The 9,473-nt window shown below is 35.3% G+C and overlaps 1 protein-coding gene across 1 annotated transcript; it reads left to right on the top strand.

The window, feature by feature from the left end:
- Positions 1-405: 405 nt before the first annotated feature.
- On the top strand, positions 406-9,041 carry LOC121308776 (anterior gradient protein 2 homolog). The gene is made up of 8 exons (XM_041241397.1): positions 406-505; positions 1,069-1,199; positions 6,620-6,683; positions 6,883-6,935; positions 7,163-7,239; positions 7,412-7,475; positions 7,643-7,726; positions 8,771-9,041. Exons 2-8 carry the CDS (start codon positions 1,079-1,081, stop codon positions 8,818-8,820), a joined length of 513 nt encoding a protein of 170 aa, XP_041097331.1. The 5' UTR covers positions 406-505; positions 1,069-1,078; the 3' UTR covers positions 8,821-9,041.
- Positions 9,042-9,473: the final 432 nt, after the last annotated feature.

Below are 9,473 nucleotides of genomic sequence, written 5' to 3'. Positions count from 1 at the left end.
GCTACTGATTTTATTGTACTTTACAGCTGCTCTTATCTGTAATATAATGTGATATTCTGAAATGTCCTACTTTACAATGTGATGCTTTGTAATCAGTACTTACTCCTCAAATGCTCACCCAATAACAAAAAGACTAATCAGCTTGTTGACGAATCAGACAGCATGATTTAAGCTTACCTGTACTTAGATTGGTGCCCGTACTGTACTTAGCATTTTTGAACAAACTGTACTTTTGAACAAACTGTAAGCAAATATTGCAGCTTGAGGGTTAAACTTCATGGGGGGGGGGGGCAGCCGATAAATCCAACAGTGAATGTAACAGATCATGCTAATGCACAGAATGTCAGATTTGGAACCATGTATGCTTTCCTGCATTCCTCTGGTTGGTTAAAAGGTGGAGTTAAAGAGCGGTCAGGTGTATAAATCCAAGAGCTGTGTCTGCTGAGCAACATCAACACCTGAAACCACCTTTCTGAACACAAGATTACTGCAGCCAGGCAAGCAGGTAAGACTCCTCGTCTTAGGCACTCTACATTGGAATAAGATCCTACATTTTACTTTGGAATCTCAAACTTTTGGTGTTTAGGTTTAACTGAAAACAGTTTTGCTTTTGCTGTATATTAATTATGTAGTAATAGTATTGATATTGCATGCCATTGTAATTCAATGAATAACAGAGAGCTACTATTTTATATAATGAAGCTTATTGTGAGATGTTCATTGCATAGCTTTCAACAATCTTCATAGTGTTGAGAATCTTATAGTAATAATGCCTGCTGAGGGATCGGAGTGGAGGAATATATGAAATTCTCAAATGAGTATATACCAAAACTGGAAATGATATAACCCTATGAATAATAGTAAAGCCTGGGCAGATACCTGAACCTATTAGCTAGCTAGTTTGCTTACATACAGTACTTACTGCACTTTCATAAGGTCATTTTAGGATATTGGTGAAAATAATGTTAGTTTGAAGCAAGGAAATAATAATAATAATAATAATAAATAATAATAATAATAATAATAATAATAATAATAATAATTTGCATTTTTCTTTTTTATGCTCAGAAAACTAATCATGGTGAAAGGATTGATGTCAGTGCTTTTGATCCTGGTGGCTGTCTCCTCTAGCTTTGGAAACCCTGAAAAAAATGGTTCTGCCAAAAAAGAGAAGAAATCTCCACAGACTCTGTCCAGAGGTAAGCATTTCATGCTATTTCCTCTCTTTTAGTCTCTCAAATTAACTGAGGTCACTGACATGTCTTTACCTTCTGCAGAAGTTAGTTAGCATCAACAAGTGTCACTGATACATTACTAAATGAAAACTATGATTAGATAGTCACCTATCAGTCACAGTATAGTCACCTATATATATATATATATATATATATATATATATATATATATATATATATATATATATATATATATATATATATATATAGTGCAAACATTATTATTTTTTAATCCCATTGCTTCAGATTATTACTAGTGCTTAATAACTGAAACACCATTTTATTTAGAGTTGCTGAATTTAAATCCATTCATGGCCCTGCAGCAACACAAACCTACTTCCTAATTATTAAAACACACACACACACACACACACACACACACACACACACAAAAAGTCTGGTTCTCTTGTCCTTTTTAATGAATGTAAGTGAATTACTACATAATAAAAACAAACTAAACTAACAACTGCTTAGCCTATATTATTTAATAAATGTTTTTTTGTAGTCTCCAAACCAAAACTGCCCAGCATCTTGTTGCAGGCATGCTGCTGCTGACGTCGGCTGTAAACAGTGCAGTACAGACTTTTCTGGCAATGGTTAAGCAATGACGTATATACCTTCGTTGCCAAGTTCGTTACTCAGCAACCACAGAAAATACAAATAAAAACTGCATGAAGCAGCTAAGGAAACAGAGAGACAGAAAAAAGGTAGTCCTAAACAACATACAGTGAAATTTTTTCATGACTTTTCCAATACTTTTTCCAGGCCTGGAAATCGCTGTTTTAAAATTCCACGACTTTTCCATAATTTTCCAAGAGCAGAAGAAATAGATCATACAGTATATCTAGGCTACTGTATATCAGCATCATTTTGAAAATGGTAAAGTCCTGCCATGTACAAACAATCATATCTACCTAGGCATATAATTTTCATTTCTGTATTTGTCCTATCTACAGAGGATTCGACAGAGTCCTTTTTTTTTTTTTTAGCATAGTACAAATCTTATCCCTTAGAAATACTTTATAAAATTGGTATTTTAAATACTGTATTCTGATTGGTCAAAACAGGTCACATGGGGTATTACAGCCTATCACCATGGGTTGGCACTTTTTTCAAAAAGGGGCTAATCACTGACAGATATCCATACACTAGAATTTAAAAACAAAAACGGCAGACATATTGAAATTTATCACAGTAAACATGACCGACGAGTTTTATGTAAATGTTGAACTTTTGGGAAACCGAAGTGTACGTGAGATATTAAATGAATCTGAACCAGACACCAATGATTAAGTAGTGAAAAAAAGCAAAAGTATTCAAATAAATTCAAAACTCACAATTCTAATCGCTCTGTTCCTTCTCCATGAACTACATCGTTTCCCTATCCAATTTTGAAAATAAATAATTTAAAAAATATCTCTTAAACTTTCAGCTTTTCACAAAATATTTGGGTCCCTCTTAAAAGAGACTTGGGGGTTAAAAGATGTTTTGTTGCCGTTGCTCTCGCTGTCTGTTCTTCAGTCTGCCTGCCTGCTGCCTCTGGACCCACCCCCTGCACAGTTGTGTGATCTGATGCTGAACATTTATAAATTCACCTCGACAGTTCATGCTATGTCATTTAAATGTGTCCAGGTACGATGGTATCATGTCTTCTGCTGTGCCCTGCATTGTTTAAAAGTGTTTCTTAACACTGGTCCAGTAGTTCTCCACGTTACCATGCTGTAAATTGCAGTCAGTTTGATAAGTACCCGGGTATTCCATGCACATAACGTCTTTCTCGCCACTGTGAAGCTGTAGCATAAATCTGGTATGGATACCTCCTGTTACTACCTCGGATAACAAAGGATTATTAAAACTAAAAACCACACTCTCACCTGATACTATTGCAGGTCTTGGGAGGAAGTGTCTGCGTGATTTAAAGGCAGTCTTATTTGTGCTGCGTGATTTAAAGGCAGACTCGTTTGTTCTGTGTCATGATTAAAATGGCCAGTAATATTTTACTTTAAAATGTAATGAATAAACCAAGAATTACAAGAAGTGTAACAAATCAAAAATGCACTTTCAATGGCAATGTTCAATTCAACGTCTGAAATTATTATTTCATTAATGCATTTTTGGTTTTATTTTTTTATGTTTTAAGGGACTATTTTTTCTAAGTTCAGGAAGAGATGTTTTTAAGTTTTTTTTTTTTTTTTTTTTTTTTTTTGGGGGGGGGGGGGGGGGGGGGTTCATGTTTGTTGCTTCGCCTCGTGACTTATAACAGACCCGGGCCTGTGGATATTAGAGTATAGCTTTCGTCTGGCTATTTGTGGTTAATTTTGTTCACCATAACCTAATTTGAAAACCATCAAAAACCTAGATCCTTTTTTTAAAATAAACATAATTGTATGTGTAACGATAAATGTTAATGCATTAAACATGCAGACAAAACAATGTACTGTATATACTATTTTTTTTTTTAACTGGCAGTGGTAGGCCTACATTTTGCCACATCTAAACTGTAAGTTACAGCTATACTAATATTAAAATGTAAAAATACGACATTGTCAAACTAATATTATGGATTCAGCAGGTCATTAGAATATTACTGAAACAGTTTGATTAAAGATTGACAACATTTTGACGTGTAAAATCATTTAATATATAAATAAAGCTCTGCAATCTCACATAAACTACATCTGATTTACAACGATGTTATAGAAACATAAAGACAGGGGTTTAAAACAATTTACTATATAAAGAGTCATCAATCACACATTTTAATGTTCATAAGAAAAGACAGTGGCACGAACACACACCAACATATAGTCCCGCAAATAAAACGGTCAGATAATAATAAAAAGCCATGCAGTGAACCTCCCCTTTAATCAAACTGTTGCCCCTCCTTACTATTGTGTTACTATGCTTGCGTGATGAACTTATTTCCCTGTCAACTAATTTCCTACGACATCCGTAATGCACGTTCTGCTGCAGTCCTTTGTGGTGTACAACATTAAAAATGTGTAATAACAAGGATACGATACCGGTATCATTGTGGACCCGAAACAGTACTGAAACATCTGTCCTGACTGGAGTTCTTATTGGTGTTGTACTGATACAACGATATCTGTAAAAAAAACTCAAAAAAGCCAGTTCACACTTGTATCGCGCACATTTTGCTTTACAGCTTAAGTACATCAAAGAACTTTACATTTTACAGTAAGCAGTACCTTTATCATGGCTATACCAAAAAATGGCAAAATAAATGACAAACTAATCTCCACAAAATTAGTGATGATGACTATGAGGTAAAGCGTATTAAAAAAATCTCTTGCAAGGGAATATATAAAAAAGAAAATGCGTTCCCAAAGCTGTGATGCAATCCTGTTGCAAACTTAAGATTTTAAAGACGGCTAATTGTTTTTGCCTTTATGTTCGTCTAACCCAGGGGTGCCCAGTCCTGGTCCTGGAGGGTCGGTGCCCTCCTGGTTTTTGTTCAAACTGTACGCTGAATTGATTAATTGGACCAATTAAGCTTCTAATAAGGGCTTACTTGGTCTAATTAAGTAATTTAGGGCACAGTTGTAACAAAAGCCAAGAGGGACACCAGCCCTCCAGGACCAGGATTGTGCACCCCTGGTCTAATCCTTTTGCATTCTTAATAATGATTGAACACAAAAACAAAATACTGTACATGGACAGGACGGCATAACAAGGTGTATTACATAATGTAAAACTTCAAATAATCGCCTGTCTCCAGTACGCACAGGGTCTGCTGGCAAATATTGCAAATAAACGCTGGGTCTCTGTTGCCATTGAAGTTGAGCAAGATAGGAGGAGCTTGAGCGTAATGCTAATAAGTGACAGCGATGAAAGTAACTCTCAGGATTAATAAATCATAATAATAGAAAATGTAATTTAAGGTAGGCCTACATGAAATGCATATTTGTTTAATGCAGTTATACAAGTTTTGATAATTTTAATGTGTTGTTGCATTAACATGTACAAATCTGAGATTAAACAATACATTGTTTTTGATAATGGCACTTATTGATTTTGTTGTTCATTTTTTAAAAACATTTTATACGTTTATTGTTTATTATTATTATTATTATTATTATTATTATTATTATTTATTATTATTATTATTGTGCTTTAAGAATAGCCTACACGTCTGTTTTGATATCTACAGGGCTGTCTTTTAATGGATTTAACTATAAGTATTAGTATTAACAATGGTAGCTCTAATTCCGTTTTTAAATAAATATTTGTACTTCTGCTTGTTTGTTTTGCATACCGCATCCTTGTTAACACGTGCACATAAAAAGACTAATAATACTTTCGCTTTATACCTGAGGGTGTGCAATTCAATATAAAACAAAACTGTAGTTCTGACACACAGACATTTAACAAAGTTGCTGGAATGTTTAAATTGAGTTACGATGTAGCTACTTGTATGTTAGAGGCTTCTCAATGACAGATTGAAGCATGTGAAGTTAGTGATCTAATATAAACGCCGTTCTCAAATACACACTGGGTGTGCTGGCAAATATTGTAAATAAACACCAGAGGCTTTTAATTGAAGTTTTACGGTAAACTGATCCATTTCTAACAGAAGTGACAGCGGTCGTCACAGAAGCGAGTTCAGAACCCGAACACTGTCGATTTAAACATACATGAATGTGGACAGGTATATCGCAACTGTATCGGTACTGTACCGGTTTTGAAAAGCGAGTAGGATAGAAAGTGGTGTTGTATCGGTATATTCTATACCGCAACAAACTGTACTAGTATCATACCGATACAAGTGTGAACAGGGCTTATTAAAAGAAAAAATACAGTACAGTAATAATAAATACACAGCAAAGTAATCTGTTCCTTTGTAAATGGTTAGAATACAACCAAAAAGGGGACCTTGCATCTAACTTAGGGATGTGAGACCTGGACTCTCAATGCAAAAATTACAAACAACTCAACAGAGCACGGAAATAACAAGAAGAGGCAAAAAGGAAGAAATGGATTTTGCAAGCAAAAGTATGCAATGTTATTATAAGAGCGAAAAAACTGAAATGGCAGTGTGCCGGGCGGAGACACTAGACTGGATCCCAAGAGATATAAAACGACCAAGAAGACGACATCTAGGAAGATGGCAAGATGAAATTAGGAAACAGGCTGGAGCACGTGGATGAGGGACACAGCAGACTGTTCAGCTGGTGTTTTGGATAGTGCTTGTGTTGGCCTACCTTCTTTGTGGCATCTGACACCTTTTTTCAGTTTTTTAAATAAAGAAACAACAATGTTTTCAGAGTTTGCAAGCAACTTGAGTTACATGAATTAAAAATTCACTTAATACAAACGCAAAAAACAGACTGTCTTTAACTAAATACTGTTTCTCTGAATTACAGGGTGGGGTGATCAACTTACTTGGACTCAAACCTATGAAGAAGCTTTATTCAGAGCCAGATCAAGGTGAGAATACTTTCATCATAAAGACACAACAAAAAAGCATATATATATATATTATATATATATATATATATATATATATATATATATATATATATATATATACATACATACATACATACACACACACACACACACACACACACACACACACACACACACACACACACACACAATATTATTAAATGATTCTGTTTTACAGCAACAAACCTGTCATGGTTATCCATCACTTGGAAGACTGCCCACACAGTCAAGGTAATACACCAGCAATTTATATGTGTTATTTTGTTTTTCATACAAGCAGATTAGTTTGAGAATAGACCTTTGATGCTTGTGCTTGATACTTTTTTGTTTTTGTATTGTGCTGTCTTTTAAATGGCATGCATACTATATATGTAACAGTGTACCACTAGCATCCATGAGCACATACAACATACAATAAATACTGACATTGTGTTTGCTTTCCTGTGCTCTGTGTACAGCTCTGAAGCAAGTATTCTCCAGCAGCAAAAAAATTCAGAAGATGGCTGATGAAGACTTTATTGTCCTGAACCTTGTGGTAGGGCGAGACAGTTTCTGCATAAACCCTTTCAAATGCTCACACTTTTTCTGCGCTGATGCACAAGGATGAAGTATAACTTTCCATTTAGGCAGCATGAAAGCATGCAAGTTAACAGAACCCAATTAATGTATTTTTGCAAGTTTTAACCTGTTGCACAAACTGTTTTCAGTATGAAACAACAGACAAGCATTTGTCCCCCGATGGCCAGTATGTACCCAGAATCATTTTTGTAGGTAAGTGAATTGGTATTTCACAAGGAAGCAAATGGTTTGATATGATAAATATAGAGAAAATTGTAAAATAAATAAATAAATAGCTAATGTTCATTCAGAAATACTGCAGCTTCAGTCTTAGTTATCAACCATTCAAGTCCCTGTAATATAATTCTGGTTTATTGTAGATCCCTCTCTGACTGTCAGGGCTGACATCACTGGAAGATATGCAAACCGTCTCTACACCTATGAACCAGCAGACATCAACCTCTGTAAGTATAATTAATTACTGCATCCTGTTTATATATATATAGCAGTGGAATGAACATGATTATATATATATATATATATATATATATATATATATATATATATATATATATATATATATAATACAAGTCCATTGTCAGTTGCAAACAGATGTGCTAAGTTGTGATGTAGTAGGTATTCCATACTTAGTAGAGATACTGGTATCAATGTAAAGCACATTGCAGAGAGCATAATAAAATTCATACAGTAGTGATAATTCTTAAGTGTGCAAAATATAGTGTAAGATAGCAGGGAGGGGGTTAAAATTCCTCCCTGCTAGAAACATGTGAGAATGCACTGTGGGTGACTGGGCTAAGGGTTTTTGTAATTGTTAATTGTTTTTATTGTTTAGTTAATCCCCTGCACCTGGTGCTAATTGTAAATTGGAGCCAGGTGCAGGGTATTTAAAGAGACAGCCAGTCTGTTAGAGGCTGCTGAGTGGAGAGCCCGACTGTGTGTGTGTGTGTGTGTGTGTGTGTGTGTGTGTGTGTGTGTGTGTGTGTGTGTGTGTGTGTGTGTGTGTGTGTGTGTGTGTGTGTGTGTGTGTGTGTGTGTGTGTGTGTGTGTGTGTGTGTGTGTGTGTGAGAGAGAGAGAGAGAGAGAGAGAGAGAGAGAAAAAGAACAGTCGTTACAAAGTAAGTCATTGTGTGAAGCCTGTGGGTTACTGGTTTTGTGTTGCAGGTAAACGGCTTAGCCGTCCTGCGTGTTAGTCAGGGACATATTAATGTTTAGTTAGAGCTCCAGGAGAGAGCTAGGTGTTTGTTTCTGTTTTGTTGGTTTTGTTATATTCATTTGTGTTTATTAAAAGAGCGCGTAAGCGCTTAAAAATCAATTTTTCATGTCCTGGGTCTATTTTAAAGGGGCAACGAACTCTGAAAGTGGTGCAATCTTTTACAATAGATATTCCATTTGTAATGACTTATGATATTCTAGTATAACTACTGTACTGTAATTCTGAAGCAAATTCTAACGTTCACTTAATCTTTTTTTTTTTTTTTTTTAATTAGTGATTAGTAACATGGAGAAAGCCAAGAGGCTGTTGAAGACCGAATTATAAGTACCGGAGGAAGCTGTTTAACTTCTAAGAGGTCCCACAATTTCCTCTGCCACCAATTCTGTCTACCAGGCACCCAGTCTGGACTGCTTACTGAACTATAAGCACTGGTGTATTACATATGTATTAATTTTCACATAAATGGTTACTGCTTGATGAGGTTAATTATCGATAGTCTTTGAAATAAGAACTGTAGCAATTAAGTTGTTCATCTTTTTAATAAAACTTGCTGTTTTCAATAATGTGTGTTACTCCTCATTTTTTTTTTTTTACAAGTGCAATTTTATTCTATTATTTAGTAAGCAAATGGTTTGAGTTGGGTTAGTGGGCAACAAATATTCCTCCCACAGTCACAAGTAACCAGTGCTTAATTTGTGCCAGGGCACAGCCCCGGAGCCTCTGGGCATGCAGAGTCATAACGCCGGTACCTCTAGTTCAAAATCTCATAAAAAGCTTGCTTTTTAAATTCTCAACCCAGTTGTATTAAGTTTGTAAGTTCTTGCGTGCGCGCTAAAGAGAGACAGTCCGCTGCCACGTTTGTAGCCTACTTTTAAATTTATGATTTCAGCTTGAGTGCTTTTAAGTAAGTTGAAACTGGCTGCAACTCTATTGTCGTTTTTTATACACAAATAAGCTTACTTGATTTGAAAAACGTC

Source organism: Polyodon spathula, chromosome 3 (genome assembly GCF_017654505.1).
Source record: "Polyodon spathula isolate WHYD16114869_AA chromosome 3, ASM1765450v1, whole genome shotgun sequence".
Taxonomy (NCBI): Eukaryota; Metazoa; Chordata; class Actinopteri; order Acipenseriformes; family Polyodontidae; genus Polyodon; species Polyodon spathula.
This window is presented reverse-complemented; position numbering and strand designations above follow the sequence as displayed.

Bases quoted from the DNA above. Each gene is read 5' to 3' on its own strand.
- LOC121308776 (XM_041241397.1), top strand. From the start codon at position 1,079: ATGGTGAAAGGATTGATGTCAGTGCTTTTGATCCTGGTGGCTGTCTCC. The intron at 6,684-6,882 runs GTGAGAATACTT...TCTGTTTTACAG, and splicing joins TTATTCAGAGCCAGATCAAG to CAACAAACCTGTCATGGTTA. The intron at 7,476-7,642 runs GTAAGTGAATTG...GGTTTATTGTAG, and splicing joins ACCCAGAATCATTTTTGTAG to ATCCCTCTCTGACTGTCAGG.